This window comes from Eptatretus burgeri, chromosome 3, assembly GCF_056783735.1.
Source record: "Eptatretus burgeri isolate ZD-2024b chromosome 3, Ebu_testis_v1, whole genome shotgun sequence".
Taxonomy (NCBI): Eukaryota; Metazoa; Chordata; class Myxini; order Myxiniformes; family Myxinidae; genus Eptatretus; species Eptatretus burgeri.
In genome coordinates this window covers 121,232,204-121,254,706 of record NC_140963.1, presented here as the reverse complement: position 1 = coordinate 121,254,706, position 22,503 = coordinate 121,232,204, and the positions used below count along the sequence as shown (strand labels likewise).

Genomic DNA, 22,503 nt, shown 5'->3' with positions numbered 1-22,503 from the left:
CGGTCTGGCCCAACATGGAGTCCTGAGTATTTTACACCCACCATTTCACTGAACTTCGACACGAAGGGCGGGATAATCACCTCCAACTGACGGTATTCCGACTTGAAGTGGATTGGTTAATGTTTCTGCGGCTGAGTTTTATTTGGGCGATTTTGGCGTCACGTCCGTACCCTGCGTGTCTGGCACGCGTCTTTTGCCATTTTTCTTCACTTGTAGTTTTTAATTCTGTCAGATTTTCTTCTATTTTCATTTACTGCGCTCTCCACTGTGGGTGCCAGAGACGCTGTACGACTGAACGATCGCTGCGCCAGTACAGTACGTGGTTTAATCCGTCGTGCGAGCGTGGTGCACGGGGTTACCGTGCAGGGGTGCTGTATCGTGGAAGGTTTGACCTCGCCGGGCACGTTGTATCGTGTGTGTTATTATAGTCGATTTCAACCTCACCAAGACTGGTGTTTGGCCTCGGTGCTCCGTTGGGGATTCCCTTTAACCATCGTGGCGTGGTGGCAGCGTCGGGATACGATTCCACGCACTCTTCACCCCGGAGACAGCGATCGGCAGAACGTCCCCGTTACGAGAGCCATCTTCGAACCCCAATCGCAACTCACAAGAAGGTGAGCGGCCAACGAGCTCACTCTGTAGCTGTGTCATAAACATCGTCTGTACAACGTGCCCGGCGTCAAAATGGCCACCACACGCCGTGCACCGAAGCAGTGGTCACTTAGCAAGAGTGAAACGGTGAACTCGTTTGAAAATTGGAGACAATTTTCTTTATATTTTATCACTCGATCCCAACTTTGCTCCCTTCCTCACTGAGGGCGTCACGTGGGAGAAGAAGAGCAGAGCGTTCCCTCTTCGTGGACTTGTGGATGATGGTGAGGATGTCCCCGTTGTGCAGCGTCACTCTGCCCAACAGAAAGTCACCGTACTGGAACTTATGCTGGGTCAGATTGCAAACTACTGCCCTGTGATATCCCGCAACACCATGGTCCGAAACTCCACCTCTGTAGTCAACATATGGCAATCGATTCGACAACATTTTGGATTCCAGTCGACAGGCGCACACTTCATTGACTTCGCAGCGATACGCCATAACCCCGAAGAGCGCCATGAAGACTTATACCAACGCCTGATGGCGTTTGTGGAGGATAACTTGCTTCGACAAGATGGCAGCATCTTCCACCATAAGCAGGCGATCACGGAAGATGAGGAATTATCTCCCTCCCTTCGCTCCAATTGGTTCTTCTGACCACGTCCTTGTCAAAGTGGACATCTCTCTGGCTGTTATCAGAGAACCACCTCACCGCCGTCGAGTCTGGCATTTCACTCAAGCCGACTGGCAGGGTCTCCGAGTAGCCATCAAACTGACAGACTGGTCTCCTATCACTACTTTCTCAAACATCAACTCATCCTGGGAATTCTTTCAAAGAAACTTGCTCTCCCTCATGCACAGATTTATCCCCTCTCGTGTTCAGTTGTCTTACCCTTCCTCCCGCCCTTGGTTTACTGAAGCTTGTGGCGAGGCAGTTGTCCTGAAACAACTTGCCTTTGCCTCATGGAAAGCAAACCCAACTGAGGGCAATCTCAGTTCTTTCCACAAAGCTCGGAACAAGTGTGTATCTACCCTCAGGAGAGCCAGAAAACAACATCTTTCTCATCTCAAGTCTGAACTCTCAAACCTCCACCCTCGTTGGAGAACTTTACTGTGCTCACATGGCTTCGCCTTGTCCACAGTGGACTCCCCGGACTCGTCAAACAACGCTATGGAACTGAACTCGGGTTCCGCACTTTAGCCTCCATCAAACCGGAGATATCCCAGGCGCTTGACTTACCATTAGATGAGCTCCATGCTGCTGAAGATACAATGTTCTTTCGCACTTCAACGTCTCGACCACAGGTCCCCCGCCCGGCATCGTTCCCATCATCGTCAAAACCTCCTCAAGTCTTTTCGGGGACTCGTTCCAACAACCTGATGAAGTCCTGTCCCCTCTGCAAACAAGTACGCCGCACTGATTACAGTCATTTCCTCAGTGAGTGTCCTTTCCTCCCCGAACGAGATCGTCGGTACATCGCCAGAGCACGCCATGTGGCTGACATAACTGAAGAGTCAGACGACGAGTCTGGAGACAAAACATATGCCCATATGGGCAAGGTAGTTAATAACATAGACTATACAGAACCGTCCACTATCTCGCGTGTCCAGACTCGCCAGTCTCCATATCAAGACACCTTCCACGGCCACCACACAACCCGAGTTACCATCGACAGTGGGGCCACGGGTAACCTGATTCGTGAGACAACCGTAAGGAGGTTTGGAGCCAAGATTCAGAAGAGTGCACAGTCCGCTCGTCAGGCTGATGTGTCTTCCCCTCTTAAAGTGGTTGGTGAGACCAGACTGACACTGACTCGCGACGGAAGAGAATTTCAGTTTGAGGGCCTGGTTGTCGAAAATCTTGACGTACAAGTACTTGCAGGAACACCTTTCATGGAGTCAAATGACATCTCAATCCACCCTGCGAAGCATCAGCGGGAAGGTTCGGATCACCAATTTAACTAACGAACCACAAGTTCTCAAACGACATGAGCAATTTTGCCAAATCCGCCCTGTGTACATACCCCAAGAACACCCAGATGACTATACCGAGACCAGCCCCCCCCCAAATTAAAACGCACACTCACTTCACTCTCAGGACACTTCGACTGTCACCCTCGACCCTGACAACATGTTCGCTCCTGACACACGATCAAAGTTTTGTGCCCTTCTTGAAGAGTATGATGAAGTGTTTGACCCAGTGTTCCAAGGCTACAATGGTGCTGCAGGCCCCTTTGAGGCTGTTGTTAACATGGGCCCCGTTCAGCCTCCACAACGCAAAGGCCGTCTACCACAGTATGCGCAAGATAAACTGCGTGAACGACAACACAAATTTGATGAACGAGAAAAGCTTGGAGTCTTTGCTCGCCCTGAGGACATGGGGATTACTGTAGAATACCTGAATCCTTCATTCTTGATCAAGAAGCCCAGTGGTGGGTTCCGCTTCGTCACAGCCTTTGCTGATGTGGGCCGATACAGCAAGCCCCAACCCTCTCTTATGCCAAACGTAGATTCCATCCTCCACAAAATTGTTCAGTGGAAGTATCTAATTACTACCGACCTTACGAGTGCCTTCTACCAAATCCCATTATCTCGCCAGTCCATGAAGTACTGCGGTGTAGCCACACCCTTCCGGGGAATACGTGTGTCTACCAGATCCGCTATGGGTATGCCTGGATCAGAGACAGCACTCGGAGAACTCATGTGTCGCGTCCTTGGTGATCTCTTAGAGAAGGGGACCGTCGCCAAACTCGCTGACGACCTCTGTTGCGGTGGTGACACATTGGACGAACTTCTCCAGAACTGGAGAATGGTGTTGCAGGCTCTGCGTAAATGTCGACTTCGCCTCTCTGCTACGAAGACAGCTGTATGTCCAAAGAGCACCACCATCTTAGGATGGATCTGGTCTAATGGTACTATCCAGGTCAGCCCACACCGTGTGGCTACACTTTATATTTGTTCGGCTCCTGAGAAGGTCAGGGGAATGAGATCCTTTATTGGGGCATATAAGGTTCTCGCTCGTGTTATCCCCAACTGCTCCGCGCTCTTATCCCCCTTGGATGATGTTGTGGCTGGATACCAATCACTGGACAGAGTTGTGTGGACTGATGAGTTACATTCTGCCTTCCACAGAGCCCAAGCTGCTCTTTTGTCAACTCGTACAATTACTCTTCCTCGTCCAAGTGATCAGCTATTGATCGTGACGGATGGTTCTGTCAAAAAACACAGCATTGGATGGACCACTTGCTGTCATCCGCACCGATCCGGATCCGGCACACGTCTGGTCCACGATGAGCTTCTTAAACATCACCGGATGTGCATCGAGATTGGTCACATTAAAAATCCCAACAAGAATCCCATCGCCGAGAAGGCAGTTCGTGAATGTGAAGACGAACTTCTACGACAGGAGCCGATGGGAGGACCAGTAACTCCACTAACCCTTGCACTGGCCACCGCCAGTATGAACTCACGAGTTCGTGCATGGGGACTTTCGGCCCGAGAGATGTGGTGCCAGCGGGATCAGTTCACCAATCAACAAATCCCTTTCTCGGACTTACAAGTGATACAAGCCCAACACCATCTTCGTTCCATTAACCACCCCCATATTGAGAAGTCGAAGGCACCCACGGGGTCCGTCAAGCCCAATGTGTCAGTGGAAGTCGGTGATTTGATCTATTTGTACTCTGATCGTAACAAGTCATGCGCAAAAAACCGCTACCTCGTCTCTGCCATCGATGGACCCTGGTGCAACATACATAAATTTGTGGGGTCCCAATTGAGGAGTGCAGCTTATCGGGTGAAAAAGTCTGAATGCTACAAAGTCCCAGACTACTGGAAGGATACGCTCCCACTCCCTCGCAATCGGGGATATAGTGTTGCACAACAAACCGAGGACGTATGCCTCCAACCAGCAACAAAACCACCAGACACCCCATTCATCCCCTATGAGCTGTCTTCGCCTGCCGACAGTGCTGAATCCTTCCCAAGCCCTAGTAGCCAGGTACCAGATCTAGGTTCTGATGCATCCCCGAGGCTTGACACCTCTAGACCTGGTTACTCCAAAGCCATCGGCGACACCTGTGAGGAACATCCAACATTGTCCCCAACCGTCTGGACACCAAAACGCTCCAACCGTGTACGTTACCAGCCCAAACACTTCAAGAATTTTATTTTGGATGCTTCGAGTCATATTGTGGTCACAATGCTTGCAGGAACTGTCATGGGGCAAAATAATCCCTGAGACCGGAGGGCAGTCTACCCGGTGATGGTCTCAGTATATCAGATTGACTGGTACATGATTTATGTGACCTCCTCCAGGTTAAGTGACCATTATCCTTGTTTTACTTTGTGTGCTCTGCCTCAGTATTTGAAGCCATGTACTGTCACCTACTTCCTTCATTTATAACACCAAGCATGATAGTCGATAAATGACCTCGTAAAAAAAAAAAGGGGGAGGGGGAAAAGTGGTTACGCCACTAGAGTACGTGGTTTAATCCATCGTGCGAGCGTGGTGCACGGGGTTACCGTGCAGGGGTGCTGTATCGTGGAAGGTTTGGCCTCGCCGGGCACGTTGTATCGTGTGTGTTATTAAAGTTGCTTTCAACCTCACCAAGACTGGTGTTTGGCCTCAGTGCTCCATTGGGGATTCCCTTTAACCATGGTGGCGCTGTGCGAGTTTGAAATGGTTTGTTCGCCGCCATTACAGGTTGCTGATCGTCCGGCACCGCCATTTCCTCTCAACCCTCCCATTGTTTTTTCATTTCCATTGCCATTTAGTCTCGATTCTTTACTTGAGCTGTGTTGGCTCACTGCGTTGCCGATGCCCAATGGGTTCTTCGTTTCCTTGCGGAGTATTATAAATCGAGAAATTGTCGTTAAAGGCCCGGTCACACCTTGACGTTTTAGCCAACGTATGCCGATTTTTGAAGTTTTTTTTCTAAAACGCTGGCACACGTTGAATACGTTATAGGTAAGTTTTGATAACATTGAGAGCACGCTGAAAAACACTGCCATACGTCGTTGTACGTTGGCTTTAAACGTTGTACTTTTCGGTTGTCCTCAAATTTTTGCATGCTTGAAATTTCACGACGTATGCCGGCGTATGACTCGCACGTTCCGCTACGCTGGCCACAAGTTGTATGCACGGTCTGCGATCGTTGACAGACATCAACACATGCTACTTGTAAGTTAATCATAAGTTGAGACACGCCGAGGTAATGTTTAGCGTACCCGAAACTTCTTTCTAACCTATGATTAACGTGTTGTTGGCACGTTACGCGATCGTTGCCACACATCGACAGACGTTACTTTTAAGTTACTCATAGGCTGAAAGACATCGGTATAATGGATCGTCCTTGCGTCAGCGTCCACGGCCACGGCCAGGACACTTATTTACAGCATTCTTCAAACTTTTCTTCGGCATGACGAGGATGTTCACACTTCGATGTCTAGCTTGGCTATGATTCCAATTGTCCATCGGCAGCGTCTATTTAAAATAGTCGAGTTTGAGCGTTTTAACACTTTCAGAAGAAACGCTTCAAATTTTCAAACCCCAGCGTCAAAAAACAAAGGCGAGTGACTGCAATTTAAATCGTTCATTGTAAACAATGAAATTAGCTGAGTGGTACCGTTTAAAAGTCGTTGAGTGTAAAAAAAATCCAATTTTTGAGCGCAAGCGTCTACTTTCAATAGTGGAGATGCAGCCATTTAAATCGTTGAGTGGCAGCCTATGAACCTACCCGTGGACACGTGGACGCAAGGAGGATCCATCATAACCCACACCCTCCCCCTCACACTCACCTACTACTGCCAACATGAACAAACTACTACTAATACTAATACTAATACTGATACTGATACTGTTACTGCTGACATGGACATCGACTCAAAAAGGACTCGAAAACACTATTGGGTTCCCCTTTCATGAACACCATTTTTATATACCAATTCCCAAAACCGCTGGGAACACGTCTTTATATGGCAGTTGTAAGCTGGAAACACGTTCATTTATTTTTTTTTTGTCGACCGGAAGACGTCATTGGAATACGTCTACATACGTCGATGTGTGTTGGGACTACGTAAAGAATTGGTTCAAAGCACGTCAAACATAAGTTAGAAATAAGTTTTGCGTAAAAAAGACATTACCGCGACGTGTTTCGACTTATGAGTAGCTTATAAGTAGCCTTTGTGGACGTGTGTAAGCGTCCACATATCGTGTGTACAACTTATCCCCATCGCATGTGGAACGTGTGTCATACGCAGAGTACGTCGTAAAATTTTGAACATGTTTAAAATTTCTTGACGTACTCTACTTACTACGACGTATGATAGCGTACTTTAGCGTTCTACTCACGTATACCAAACTTACTCATACCGTATTTGACGTGCCCCCAACGTTTTAGACACATTTTTCTTAGGTCGGCATACGCTGGCAAGATCGCCAAGGTGTGACCGCGATGTTGTCACTTCCATTTCTACGGCAGTTATGATTCGAATCGTTGTGCGTCAGCCTTTTAATAGGCTACGTCACGACATCGTCGGCGATGCGTGCAACGCGCTATGCCGAAGTTCGACTATCGTTGGGCATAGGTTGTGTAGGCCAACAACAGGTTCAGCATTCGTTGGTATAAGTTATCTATAACACAAAGAAACGTTGTGTCCATTACTAATATGTTATGCATACGACCAACTCGTTATGAATACGTCCGAATCTTAAAAAAAAAAAAACATCAAAAGTTCAACGTCAGCCAGCGTTTTACATACATTTTAATACGTTGCCATCGCTGGCTAAAACGTCAAGGTGTGACCGGGCCTTAAGTAGCCATTTTCGTGAGGCTCTCATTCCTCCAGATCGGCTCCAATTGCCATGAGATTTCGACAGCCTGCCGTCACCCGTCCATCATGTTCTCAGTATATGTAACCTCAGTACTCAGGCTTTATTGGATTATGAGGTTGAGCTAATGAAAATAGGTCATTTTCACAACAAGCTCAAATGAGCTAAGATCCTCGTCCTCTTAATGATGACGTCATAAAAACGAATACGACGTCATTGTGATGTATCAGGTTTGCGATAAATTATCTGTGCTAATGCCCGGCTTGATTCCCGCAAACAAAATTCAAACAGTTTGCCTAGTTTCGGAGATAATGGTATAGGCGATTGCCATTAGCGGCGATATTATGACGTCAACTTTTTTTTTGTAGGAAGAATTTCCAAAATCGGAGATGGTTACTACCTGCGCGTGGGCTTTCTGCATATACATGGCAAGTTTCACAAAGATCCGATGAAAACTCTGGGTTGTGAAACAAAAAAATGTCAAAAAATAGGAATGACGTCATAAAAATTTATATGACGTCAAAGTGATGTATCGTATGTGCGGTAATTCATCTCTGTTAATGCCCTGTTCGATTCCCGCAAACAGAATTCAAAAAGCTTGCCTAGATTCGGAGATAATTTTTTAGGCGATTTCCATTCGCGGAGATATTTTGACGTCATAACTTTTTTTTCTATGAGGAATTTTCAAAATCGGAGATGGTTACTGTCTGCGCAGGGTATTTTTACATATATATGCCAAGTTTCAGGAAGTTTCGATGAAAACTGGAGGCTGTGAAACAAAAAAGTCCACAAGAAGAAGAAGAACAACAACAACAACGTAAGTAAGACTTGGAGATCCTCCACGAGGATCTAAAAAGGGATCCAGTTCTCGCAATAGAGGGTGTCTGTGTGTATTTCGTACATGGAAACTTCCAGACCTCTTAACCCTGCCTTGAATGCTACTCATGATCCTCTGATGCTCCTGCAATGCTCACGAGGAGTACCAAGTAAGGTCTACTTTATCCGAAGCACAGATTATGGGGAACAAGGTAGCCTACCATATCCCATATGGCTGACGACACAATTGAGGATCCAGGCCAAGTCTCTGCTTGAGGTACATGACTGGCATCCACTGATCAATGGCAGTTTCTGGCATCTGATTGAGGTGGATCCAGATGTCAGTGGGAGGAGCCAGTTGTGAATGTGGGGTGGGTAATGAGTTCATGCAATCCATTGATGGTCGCCAATAAGGTTGAAATAATTGGATATCAACTCGGACACCACATATGTACAAAGAAAGTGATATTCTGATGGAGTGCAAGATGTAAGGACCAACGTGGCATTTACATCATGGACTTAGGAATAGGCAGGAAGTTATGACTGTAAAAATATCCATTGATGTAGATTGTGGAATCTTACTACGCCATGGCACACCCATGTGTGAGCTAAAGTCTCAGAGCAGGTACAGAAACAAACCACTTTTGCCAGGCTGGATCGGAGCATCCATTCATTCTAAAATTTATGCTCAATTAAATGTACTATAATGAGACAATTTTACCTGCTTCAGCAGCCATCATGAAATACTGTTTCAAATATAAAACGAACAATAAGTAGCACGATCGTATATCTGGGTGTCACACCGATTAACCATCAATCGACCAATTGTTGAAGCCAGTCCATCCAGGAAGTTTCTGCTCACCTCAATCTCCAAACTTCATCAAAACATAGCCCCACGTCCCAAAGATAAGTTGAGCAATGGAACCTGGTATACATCTTCTCGGCGATCTTGCCAACATCAGTCGCGTTATTAAAAGGGCCAGCCCTCCTTGTGGGCTGGTAGTGAATGAGGGTTGACGAGGCTACATCCAGAGTTCGCTGACGTGCTTATTTCCAGCCGACCGGGATATTCGCCAACACCACCATGCGATACCTGGATCATGATGCCATTAATCTGGTGGGTAATTACTTGTCCTGATGCAGTCCCTTCTCCAAAATCTGGGTTGTTTCACAGAAGTGTTATAGGGACGGCTTTCTCAAATCCTGCTGGGATGTGAGCCTCTCCCAAGGTTAACTGCAGCTGAGGGAGAGCAGTATCGAATCCTTAATGCACTGTGATAAAATGCCCAATGTCCCAATTTACTGAGGAGTTGCAACACCTGAGATGATTCGGCAAGGTGCCTCATAGTGAGATCCAGCCAAAGTGACTTGAAAGTCTGTTTGGTTCTCTTAGGTTCCAGTATATTGTGCCATGTAGCATTGACTGCAGTTTGAGATGGAATACATTAGTGGCACCACATATTCATCTTATTCATCTTAGTGGCTTCAGCAGATGTGCTGATGGCTGAGGTCAGCATATTGAAGAGGGGTACTTTGATAATATTTTTCACTGCCTCAACTGTGAAATTGCATGACGTTTGATGCCACGGTCCCTGCACACCTTGACTTCCAGCCAATTCCCTATGAAGCATCAGAGCAGATGTGAAAAGGGAATGAAGAGACACATCTGCTTTGGCTGGAATTCTCGACTCCTCTGCATCATTAAGAGTGAAGGTTTCTGTGTCAGTGTTGGATAGCGACAGCTGTTCAGCTGCAAGGACAGCTTCAAGGTACTCAATGAATACCATATCACTAGAAGATTTCTTCGTCTTCGAGTGGTATTCAAGTTGCGGGAATTTCACCATCAGCCTGCTGGATCTGAAAATCAAAGAGATCATGAGCTTGGGCACGCATGATATCGTCTGATGACTTTCTGTGAAAAGCACAGAAATGTATCTGTGAAGTGAGTTATCAACACAAAAACTGAGATTCTGAAACTGCTTCATACCTGTAGCTTAATGCATCAAGTCCCTCATGTTTTTGAGCCACAGAGATGAATATATCTAAGAGCCTGGACATGCGTAGGATTTTCAGTTGCGTGTTTAGATTGTGGCTCCTCTCTTTGGTATTCCTTTTTGCAAACAATGATGCAAATGTTGGCTGACCTCCAATTTACTTGATTGAGAGGTGCTGCGACATCATGGGATCTCAGATATTACTTTGGAGATGGAGTTAAGGGAGCTTTATCCACTTCATCCATTTGGGGGGCTTCAGGTACACCAGCCTCAGTGGCCCGTTCCTTGCAGGCTACGCCACGTTCCGTTTTTTGCTTTATCAGTGAACCGGCTCTAACAAACGCAGTGATATCCAAAGGCTGGATCAATACTGTGGCTGTCTGGAAGAAAAAAATAGCCATTTGTATGGTTTATACGTTGTTCATCGAATGTAATTATGCAGTCAGGCACTATATAAAGCATGAGCAAGTGACCCAGCCTTTGGATGGGTATCATGGGAATTCAATGAAAGCAACATTTTATATCAGAGCTAGCAAAATGAAAATACTGTATTTGTAGGATTGCACATTGTAAGCACATATATGATCTTACACATATAAGCACTCATCCACTCTTCAAATTGCAACTCAAAATAAAATGATGTTGGGCGAGATAAACTCCCTTACAATTGTGTTCTGTTCCATGCCCTCCACTCTCTCCCTTTCCACCCCTCTCCTATTTTCCCACTCTGTTTCCTCTGTTCCTCTCTTCTCTCCCCTTACCTTTCATTTTGTCCCTCTCTTTCCTTCTGCTCGTCATGACATCGGGCCTGCCATGTGACCTATTCAAAGCACGGTTAAAGCACAATGCTTTGCGGTGGCTTGTGGTGATGTTATTGGAAAGATTCTGAAGGGGAATTAATTTTAATGTCCAAGTCACTCCATTTCCTGTATTACTATGGAATTTCATCCCAAATGGGAAAACCAAAGTCGAGATATTTGCACCTTCCTCCTGTCGGACAGAAAACTGATGCAACAGATAACACAAGGAAAAACCATTGCTTGAGATAAACAGGACTTTAAAAACCTAGCTTGCTGGAACAAGTCTTGCCGTTGTTTGGCCACCTTCTTCTCAACTCTAGTGAGTTTGTCCCACTACTTCGCAAGTTCGCAAACCCTGGCCAACGACGTTTCATAAAATGAAATCACATTCCAAAGGTTATTGTCAAAAACATGGATAATACACTTAATTTTGCACTCTCGAATCGTCTGTGTATGTGCAGCCATCTTGTCTGCGTCTAATCGTATTCAGTGAATCGCTGCCGACGATTGGTCAAGATTCTAATGAGCCAACCATCCATTGCTCGCTGCTGATCAAATCCACCCCACTCCCCCATGAAACAGCCAATTTTGCTCCCATTTCCAAGATAGCTATCCACACTTTTGAAAGTGGGAGCATTGATTAATTATTATCGGCTTAAAAATTACGTAATTTTATGTTACAGACCTTAATATTGTACTTCCCAAGTGGGTGACACCGAATTGAATGATAATTACACTGGGAAACAAAAAAAGAAAAATTCATCTTCTACTAAGGGAAGTGCAGGTGTTCTTGGCTAAATCTGTGCCGCTGATTTCAAATCTGTAGTCAGAATTTGGCCAGCACGTTAGGTTTTCAAAATATGTTCATGTATTAATGATACCCAGCATGCTATATTTGATGCTTTATTATTGCAGATTGCCACATTGTACATCTAATAGCAGTGCTTAGTATTTACTTTTACATCACATTTAGATAACAATGGTTGATCTCCATGTATAAATGTGTAGTATCCATCCATTCATCCATTGTGACCATACTCTGTGCAGAACATTGGTGCTGCCTAAGCAGTCTCCTTAGCTATTGGGCACAATCCTGGACACGTCACCACTCTGACGCAGGATACCAGCATACTCGCACTCATTTTGCCGACCTCAGAAGGATGACAGGCAGAGTCAACACCACCTGATATTAATTCAACAGCCGAGTGGGATTTGAACTCAGGATCCTAGGATCCCAAGCCCACCACCCTAACCATTAAGCCAACACCAGGCATAGATGTGTTGTCCACAAACCAAGTACATAAACAAGTTACAGAAAAACAAGTTATTAAAACATTACAGCATGGTAATCTTCGGAAGGGTGTAAACTTGATCGGGTAATCTGCCCCCATTGTGAGTGATTCAGAAACAACACTTCAAGTTTACACTCTTCCTTTCAATATAGTCAGCGTAGGCACTGTTCAGAAGTGTGTGAGATGCTTGCTGTTGCACTTGACTGTGGAATTGGTCTCCCGTTGTAGGAACCAGCAGTGATAACTCCTCTCAACACGGAAGCGGCACGCAAAATTGGAATGCCGCGTGGAAAATTTTAACCTGAAAATTCATAGCTTGGTCAGTTTTCATCCATTTTGAATAATTTAAAGTTCATTATAAAGCTCTTTTTTTTAATGAGAAATAATATTCTACAACAGTTGAATTGCTATCATTGAACCAAAAATACAAAAAATAATAATTTACGATCACTCAAAATCACCTACCTGGGTAAGCCACTGTAATTGGACCAAATGTATAACTCAAAATCCTGACGTGCTGAGAAAATTCTGACTTCAGATTCAGAATCAGCATACTTGATTGAGTCTAGAACATATGTTTCCACCCCAGTAACAAAATTTTTGTTGTCCAGTGTTATCGGCCGCAGCTCATGGCCAATTGCGTTGTTTAGCACCAACTGCAATGTGCAGCGATCCACGGTGGAAGAGCCCACGAGTTTCCTGGTGTGACGGCATTCAACTCTTCTCATTTTTTCCTTGTGTGGCGGTACCCCGTTTTTACCAACAATTATTGTTTGTAGGGTATAGTACACAATGCAGCAGCAAATGGATGAGCTGGAAACTGCAACCACAACTACTGAACAGCAACCTCCTCAGATCGCTCCTCGTGGGGACCTGTTTCCTCGGCTTCAGCATGGAGTTCTTGTTCCTGTTGCTGAGCCCATGGCTGAGAACATCCACCCAAGTGCTGGTATCCAAAGTTCCTCCAGCCCACCATCCTGCCAGGTGAGGCGATGCTGTATGGATCGGCTTTTGGCCAAACCCCTCTTTCTTTTCTCCAACTTTGAGTAGATTGTGACAATTGTATGAAACTTAATTGGTGATTGGCTTGATTACTTGATTCGCTTACCCTGGAACACAGTTTCGGGGAGCTTATAGGATGGCGTATCGTCCGTCCATTCGACCATCCACAAACGCTTGCAACTTCTTTGAAACCACACACACAATTTCAATGAAACTTGACCACAACGTTCATCACCTGTGATGTACCAAAGTTTGTTCACGGGATTAAAAAAAAATGGGGCTCCAAGGAGGTCTACAGGGGGTTGCCCCCCCCCCCAAATAGTTATTTGCTTTCTTCTCAGAAACTACATATGCAATTCTGATGAAACTTTAACACAACCATAATCACCCAAAATGTACCAAAGTTTGGTCATGCTATTTAAAAAAAATTGGGGTCTATTGAGGTTTATGGGGGGGGAGGGGTTGCCCCTCAAAATAGGTATTTGCAATAACATTGGTTCATTGTTGACTTTTGCTGATTCTGTCCCATGTTAACCTCCTCCTCAGTATCATGATTCTTCCAGGTGAGTGCCCAGGGTTATTACCTCCGCCACTGAAGGTGAAGGAGGTTATGTGAAGATCTGGATCTGGATACGAGAATTATTTAATTTTTCAAGTGCTTCTTCACCATTAAGAGATGGGGCCAAAAACGATACCGTACTGTGTTGCATGATATTTCAAAAATGTAATGGGCCCAATATGTTCTTGTGGATCAGGCATTGTGGGGCGGAGGTAAGCGCTCAACTGAGTGCTCTTCCAGTTGATTTTCTTTGACTTTGTTGTATTCTTTTGAAACTTTCTTTGTTTTACTCTTTCGTTTTTGTATTTTTTTTTTTTAACAACAAAAGGAGTCAAAAGTGAAATTCTCTCTCTTTTTCTATCTCCCTCTCTATCTCGAGCTATCTCTATCTCTCCCTCCCTCCCTCTCCCTGGTGACCTTTAATTTCACGTGTGACTGTTGATTGAGATCCATCGTGGGTGGAGGTTTTTACAACATTGGCAGATTCACATCAAATTATATTTTCTAATTTTTAAATGTTTTTGGAAAAGTTGTTGTTTTTAAAAGTTTACTCCACTTTCTGTTCCAAGGATGAATATGTATTTACCTACTTGGACCAGGTGGAGCTACAATTTCAGAACCAGCCCCAGGTTTACCTTGACTTTCTGCACATCATGGAGGAATTCAAGTCACAGAGGTGGGAAAACAAACGATCGGCTGCTTATTGATTTATTTATGTCAATGTTTTTTTGGGGGATCACTTAAAGTTTTAAACGTATTCGGTGGTCTAATAGTTTGAGTATCTTGGAGAAGGAGGTCTCAGAGGTTGGCGGTTCAAACCTCGGTCAAGTCGTACCAAAGAATTTTAAAATGGTACATACTGCTTTTTTGCTTGACGCTCAGCATTTTAAAGCATAGAGCACAGACAAATGGCCATAGGTACGCAACCATTGCATATGCTTGATGGGCCGAATGGCCTCCTGCGTTTTTTTATTTATTTGTTTGTTTTTTGTTCACCTGGAATGTAGTTCCGGGGAGCTCATGGGATGGCACCTCAACCGTCCGTCTAGTCATCCGTCCACTCGTCCATCTGTCCACAAATACTTGCATCTCCTTCTCTGAAAGTACACATGTGGTTTTGATTAAACTTTGCCAAAACCTTCGTTACCCTGTATGTACCAAAGTTTGCTCATGGCATTAAAAAAAATCGGGCCCTTCAGAGGTTGCCACCCAAAATGGGTATTTGCCTTCTTCTCAGAAACGACACCCAATTCTGATGAAACTTTACCACCATCTTCATCACCCATGTTGTACCAAAGATTTTTCATGACATGAAAAGAAATTGGGGTTTAAGGGGGTTCATCATGGTGGTTTGCCCCCCAAAATATGTTTTTCCTTTCTTCTCCGAAACTACATGTTACACAGTTTTGATGAAACTTGACCACAACGTTCATTACCCGTAATGTACCAAAGTTTGTTCACGCTTTTTAAAAAATCAGGGTCGAAGGGGATTTGGGGGAGGGGGGGTTGCCCCCCCCCAAGATAGGTATTTCCTCCTCAGTATCATTATTCTACCAGGTGAGCACCCATGGGTATTGCCCCATGTTTATTTATAGTCGAGGCTTGTGGAAAGGCTAGCACACTGAACGGATCAGGACGTAACAGCCAAAAACAGGATGCAAAACATGAGTGCATTGGGTGGACAAGATAGATATTTTTTGGTGGACAAGATGGATACAGAAGGAAACTCCAAGGAGGGAAGCTGGAAAATTGGAAGGAGGAGGGTTTTTGGTGGGGTAAACAAGGGTAGAAAAGATGGTTGTTTTGGATTGGGGACGATCTGAGATGATGAACAGCCATCTTGAAGACCTGGAGGGAAGAATGAGATTGAAGAGGATGTGGAAGTTGATTCCACAGGTGGAAAAAAAAAAGAGGAACAAATGAGTGGAGGAGAGCAGTGATGCTGGATGTAGGTAGTTTCATTAAAAGGCGGTTGATTATGGACCGAATGAGCCCTGCAGCAACCTGGCGGGGACAAAGCACAGGAAGAGCAGGAGATGCAACACAAGAAAGAAGTTGGTAGAAGACATACAGACCATTGATCTGTCTATGATGGCAAAGTGATAAGCCCATCGACTCAACTTCGTCATCGGAGATTCCAATAATCTTAAATGCCTTGGCTTCCACAGCGTCAAGCTGAGCAAGATGTGAGGCAGGGGAGCCAGCCCAGAGGGGAGAGCAGAAAGAACTCCACCAAGCTGTGGATGAAGGCCTTGTCGGTGGATAGTTCAGGTATGCCAAGGAAGGACCTTGGACTTTGGAGGAGGCCCAGTCAGTGGCTGATTTTGGAGGCTAACTTTGAAAGTCATTTGCATAAGAAATATCATGGCTGACAGTGAGACCCAGGAGTTTGAATGACTGAACTTCCTCAAGAGGATTATGAAGGAAGTAAGTGGGGGGGAGGGGTAATGGTGTTGCCAGATGGTCCTTTTGGAGAGAGATAGTGAGATTTGTTGGCATTGAAAGACATATTCCAAGTGTTTTACCAACATGGTCTGAAGATGTGTTTTTTTCAAGGTCTGAAGAGAGTAAAGAGGCTGCAGCCTGCCTCTGAGGGATGAGGGATGTCACGGCAGAGAGTGGAGTCATCAGCAAATAGATAAAGAGGATTTTCCAGTCAGAGAAATCCTTGATGAAGATCAGGAGTAGGACCATGCTCAGAACACTGCCTTGGCATGCTCCAGACTTGACAGGGAGAGGTGATGAAAGGATTCCATTGAGTGCCACATGTTGGCTACGAGTGAAGAGGAAGTCAGTAAGTGTGGAGTTGGCCTTGGGTGCCATCGGCAGAGAGTTTGGAGAGCAAGTCAGGATGCCAAACGATCAAAAGCACATTACATGTCCAAAGAGATGGCCCTGATCTCACGTCTGACATTGAGGACCTCTTATCTATCCATTGTTGGGTGAGTAGAAGCAGCATGTCCATGGTGGAGTGACCTGGACTGAAACCAAATTGGTGATCTGAGATGAAGTTGTTGAAGAAAAGGGAGGATTTCATATTGACTGTGATGATGGATTCCATGACATTGCTGATGATTGGAAGGAAGCTGTTAGGTCTGTGGTTAAGGGGATCAGTTGTTGCACCTTTTTATGTTTATGCAGTGATGTTGGCAGTTTTCCAAGCAGATGGAAGATGACCAAGCACAAATGACAGGTTGAAAAGGTCAGAGAGAGGATGTGCATGAGCAGCCAAGCAGGTTTTTAGGACTCGTGAGCTGATGCTGTCCAGTGCAGTAGCAGAATCAGTCGAGGGTTGAAAGAACTTTCTCCACCTTCTCATGTGCAAAAGACAAGTCCAGGAGCAGTTGGGTATGACAGGGAGGGATGGGTACCAATAATTATTCATAAAAATTTCTCAGGGGGCCTACAGTTATGTTACTTGCCAAATCCCAGGCTTTAGACTTTAGAGTAAGAAAAAAACGTTCCTTGTAAGGGAATTCATATTATTATCCTTTCTATAATTCATGGGGGGGTTTGTGGGTTTGTCGTGCTACTCTTCCTTCAGTTCTGGGCCAATTACATCCAGACTTGCTACAAAGGATCAGCATGACCCCAATTAATGTAGAGGGATGTTTTTACTTTTGCCGCTGGTCTTGGGGGGAGGGGGGGTGGGGGGGGTTCCACAAATTTTCGATGTAAATGTGAATTGTGTAGCTCCGCCTCAAGGTGGGAGAGGGTATTACAAGTGTCCACCATTTACAGGGCAGTATTCCTGTCCCCACATGTTTTCAGTGCAGTGAGGTGTTTTGAAGTGTAAGCAGTAGGTATGTTTTTTTTTCTTCATGCATGTAACCCGGGGTTATTTGTTTTTGCTTACACAGAGCTGTCAGTTGCCGATGCACCGCCCAAATAAGAGTATGCGTCAGAAGAACATGTTGCATGCTTGGAACAACATCGCCCGTCGGGCGGGTACTCTGCTTGTTATCATAATCTGTAAACATACCTGCCCCAGTGATTTTAATTACATTAATGATTAACCATAAAATATTAATCCCAGACTTATGTAATTGACTTCAGAACCACAAACATCAGCGTGTGCCATCTATGTACAGGGCTTTCAAATTCCACGTACTGAATGTAAAGTAAACTTGATTGTTTTACATTTATCTCATGCAGTTGACTCTCCACATGTTTCGATACTTCGGCATGCTTGATAGTGAAATAGCAACATCGAATTCAAATTAAATATGTAATTACCTGCTTTGTTTGATTGCTTTTCTGCATTTGTCTATTTCGAGGAAGTCATAGGGATGGGAAGGGAGGGAGTGAGATGTCGATTCTTCCAGCCACGCATTCCTCCTCAGTGTTAAACTTCCTCCAGAACAATTTTCAAGGGTGTTCCTTTGGATATTAAAAACATTTTAATCTTTTGTAGAAATGGAAATTGAGTCGAAAGATAGATTTTGTCCCTTTTGAACATGTGATAGACACCTATCCAGGGTTTTATGGTTTGCCCTTTTCAGTGCGTCATGCTGGTGAACAAGCCAACTCTCATATATGACAATAATGTATGGATGTCCTCTTCATGTAACACTTTTGCATCATTTTGCAGAATTGACATCCCATGTGTCATCAGCCGTGTCTCAAACTTGTTCAAGGGACATCCCGACTTGATCATGGGTTTCAATACCTTCTTACTTCCTGGTGATAAGATCGAGGTCCAGATGAATGATCTGATCGGTGTTACCACACCGACGCAAGCCACGCAACAGATGGGGCATGCGACAACTCAGCCTCAGAATGTGAACTTACAACACGTTCAACTTTCACCCACACAACCCCCTGCCAAGCTAATCGCGATAACCCCCAATAAGATAGAAATCGAACCCAAATTAACTCCCAAAGCTGTTAACATTAACGATTGTATTCTGAGCAAGTGAGACTCCACATTTAACTGCTGAATATTTATCTTTTGTTTTGTTTTGTTTTAATTTTGATCGGTGCACGTCTCCCATGGTGTTTGTGCTTAAATGTTTCAAATTGATTATAAGAATGGAAATTAGCATTTATTATGTGCACCCTGCCTGTATTTGTTGTGCAGCTTCTCCTCAACTCTCCACACCCATCTAGACAGCCACAATCTCTATCTGGCTTTCCTGTTCAGCATCCTGTCCCGTGTAACTGCTGTTTGGCATCTCCCACCACCCAGCACCTCGAACAACAACACACTGTCGAGTTCCACCATGCTATCAACTATTTAAACAAGATAAAAAAACGCTTCCAGAACCAGCCTGAGATCTACAAGTCTTTTTTGGAAATTTCACAAACCTACCAGGTGTGAACACTTGTTGTTTATATTCTCCTCCTGTGGATGTGAAACTTCTTCCATCGTTGCACATGGGGAGTCGTACCGAAGAAAACGACAATGCTGGGCATGATCTCAAGGAAACAAGTTCTCTGTTTTGTGAAGACAAAATCAGAAGCTTGAATGATCGTGTTCCATCTTTACAATCTATGCTCCTTTTTGTAGAAGGAGCAGCGGAACATGAAGGAATCGCAGGGGAACTACACACCGAAGTTGACTGCACAGGAGGTCCATGCAGAGGTTGCTCGATTATTCAAGAACCAGGAAGATCTTCTTGCAGAGTTCAGCCAGTTCCTCCCCGATGACAGTAGATTGCACGTGAGTATATTTTTAGTGACTTATTCCATTATTAGTTTCCTTATGATCATTTGGGGATTCTTCTTCTTCATTTTGAACATGATTGGTGGCATAAATTTTCTCACTTTTTACGTCCGCCACCGAAGGTGAAGGAGGTTATGCTTTTCACCCCTTTCTGTCTGTTTATTTGTTTGTCTGTTTTTGTGCAGGATATCTCAAAACGTGGACAAATTCAGATGAAATTTGGTGGGCAGGTTGTGCGTGTGACAAGGACGAATTGATTCGATTTTGGTGAAGATCCGGATCCGGCTACTAGAATTTTTTGGTGATTCTTCATCATTGAGAGATGGGGCCAAAAATGATATATAGCACGATATCTCAAAAATATATTGGGCCCCGTGTGTTCTCCTGGATCAGGCATTGCGTGGTGAAGGTATGTGCTCTACCGAGTGCCCTTCTTATCCTCTCCAGAGTGGAACTGTCTTATAAAATACCGTATTTCCTCCAATGAAAACCCTGGGCATTTATTGGGATGAAGCAAGAAATGACTGCCAAACAATTTGTACCTTTGTAATAGTGTACGTGTAGCCACTACAAAAAGGAGTAGCATCCACGTATCTGTCACGCTTTATTCTGAAGGGTTCCTGCTGTCGTAGGATAATAATAATGGTACCGTTACAAAGCTAATAATCAATTTAATTGTAACATTAAAAACCCCAACAAAAACCACAGCCACGATGACAGGAACAACTACTTACACAAACTTTGACTTTGTAATCAAACAGAAAAATTATAACCGTGCAAAGAGACATCTTATCACATCTGTTGTTGGAGTGGTTTGAGTCATAAAAACTTTGGGCTGAGACAAAGATTATGGGATCTCTCAAAATGGTCATGAACATTTCTTCATTCACCACCCCCCTGTCTTGACCCTCTTCTTGAAATTTCTTTTAAATCCTTATGGGGTTGCCATTGTCACTGTGCAATTTCTCTTGTTAATCAACAACACCACACACTTTTATTGTTTTTTGTTGTTTTACTCATCCCAGAAGATAACTCTTCGCAAGAACATTTGCTATTCTGATCGATGGGGCTGGCAGGATGGCCTACAGTTATGCACACTTGCCGCTGAGTTGTCTAAGCTGAAGTTGGAATCCCAACCCAGCTATAAGTTGTCATCCCGGTGTTTCACAGTCAGGGTGATTCATCAATGTGTGTGCCGTCCCTCGATTGGACATTAAACTGGGTGTCTCATCTGCTGACTTGAGTTGGTGGACGTTGAAGATCCCACAGTGTCCCTTGCGAAGAGTAGGCGAGTTACCCTCCCCTAACCAACAGGGCATTGCAACAACAGCACAGCTGTGCCCTCAGCCAATGTTGCTACCCCGCAGCCTTATGCTGAAAACGAAAGAAGAACATTCTGATGTATTTTTAGTTTTGCTGAGATATGATGAATGCACATTGTCATTCTGGTTGTGTATTGTTCAACTTTATCCACTAACTGCCTTGGTTCCTGTCCTCAAGGCACACTAATGGGTGTCGTGGTGCATGCACCAACGGTTTAACGTGTGGTGGGGCCTGCGAGCACGTTACCGCAGAAATGGACATGGCCACATCTGCCTGGATGCTGAGTCAGGGCCAGGAAGACCTGCAACCATGCAAGATCATTTGCGAAACCGAGATGCGGCACTCGGTGTTGCTGCAAAAATTCCGTGTGAAGCTGGAGTCCCAGGCCAAGGCAGTAGTAGAATAGCATTGTGACAATCACGTGAGATAACTGCATTGTAAACCCTTCCTTGTGGCCTCCGCATAAGCATGAAAAATGAATTTTTCTTTTCTTTTTACTCTTGGAATTATTATTTTTGTCATATTTGAAAGCATTGGTATATTGATAAATTTTGGGGGCAGAAAACCTTTTTCAAATTCCTTTCGAGTTTGGAATTTGTTCCCTTTTGAATTATGTTCGGATATGTCAGTTCTCGAGTCTCGATGAGTGAATAATTGTTAATACTTTCATGATGAGTGCATGACACTTTCTCAGAGTTGCCGTTTGTTCAACTAACGTTTGAGAAAGCCTCTATGGCTTTGGTTTTTGGATTTCACCCATGTTGTTTTTGCCATGTATTTTGTGAAACATAGCTTTAATCTTCTTCTTCTTCTTCTTCTTTCGGCTGCTCCCGTTAGGGGTCGCCACAGCGGATCATCCATATGATCCGCATGGTGATTTTGGCACATGTTTTTTTTTTACGCTGAATGCCCTTCCTGACGCAACCCTGGTCGCCTCTTACGACACAGGGATATGGTACACCTATTTAACCGGGGTATACTCCGGCCCAGTACACTGGTACTCATTTCGCCGACCTCGGAAGGATGACAGGCTGAGTCAACCTCCTGGTGTATTAATTCAGTGGCCCAACGGGGCTTGAACTCAGGACCTTTTGCATCCCAAGCTACTGCCCTAACTACTGCACCAACACACCAGGCTATTTAATAGCTTTAATATCATACCTGGCAGGGACAAACATAGCTTTAATGAAACATAGCTTTAATATCGATACAAATATATATGGTACTCCATCAAAATATGCATTGTGCTGTTTTCCTGTTCAATGCGTTCTGACCTGATTTTGATACAAGGGATACCTGTGTCAAAGAATTCTCAATTCCTCTTGTACATTTGAGTCATTTATTCACACACATGTGCATGCATATCCATCCATTCATTGAAACTATATTCTGTGCAGAGCAATGGTGCTGCTTAAGCAGTCACCTAGGCTATTGGGCACAATCCTGGACGGGTCGCCACTCCGACACAGTTTACCAGCAAGCTGGCACTCATTTTGCTGACCTTAGAAGGATGACAGGCAGTCAACCCCATCTGGTATTAATTCAACAGCTGAGCAGGATTTGAACTCGGGATCCTAGGATCTCAAGCCCACCACTCGAAACATTAAGCCAACATGAGTTCTTCCATA

At 44.6% G+C, this 22,503-nt stretch overlaps 1 protein-coding gene across 3 annotated transcripts; it reads left to right on the top strand.

Annotated features, from left to right (window-relative positions):
* Positions 1-3: 3 nt before the first annotated feature.
* On the top strand, positions 4-22,200 carry LOC147030874 (paired amphipathic helix protein Sin3a-like). Of its 3 annotated transcripts, XM_085875401.1 has the most exons (8): positions 15-92; positions 429-614; positions 13,106-13,310; positions 14,457-14,563; positions 18,479-18,668; positions 18,968-19,201; positions 19,397-19,549; positions 21,053-22,200. In XM_085875401.1, exons 3-8 carry the CDS (start codon positions 13,119-13,121, stop codon positions 21,059-21,061), a joined length of 885 nt encoding a protein of 294 aa, XP_085731527.1. In that variant the 5' UTR covers positions 15-92; positions 429-614; positions 13,106-13,118; the 3' UTR covers positions 21,062-22,200. The 3 variants fall into 3 exon arrangements, with proteins under 3 accessions (XP_085731529.1, XP_085731526.1, XP_085731527.1); XM_085875403.1 differs by lacking the exon at positions 429-614 and having other exon boundaries at positions 4-92; positions 14,487-14,563; XM_085875400.1 differs by lacking the exon at positions 429-614 and having other exon boundaries at positions 4-92.
* Positions 22,201-22,503: the final 303 nt, after the last annotated feature.

Coding starts and splice junctions, on each gene's coding strand:
- LOC147030874 (XM_085875400.1), top strand. CDS start 13,119: ATGCAGCAGCAAATGGATGAGCTGGAAACTGCAACCACAACTACTGAA. Junction 14,564..18,478: donor GAGGAATTCAAGTCACAGAG/GTGGGAAAACAA, acceptor ATCATTTTGCAG/AATTGACATCCCATGTGTCA. Junction 18,669..18,967: donor CGACAACTCAGCCTCAGAAT/GTGAACTTACAA, acceptor TTTGTTGTGCAG/CTTCTCCTCAACTCTCCACA.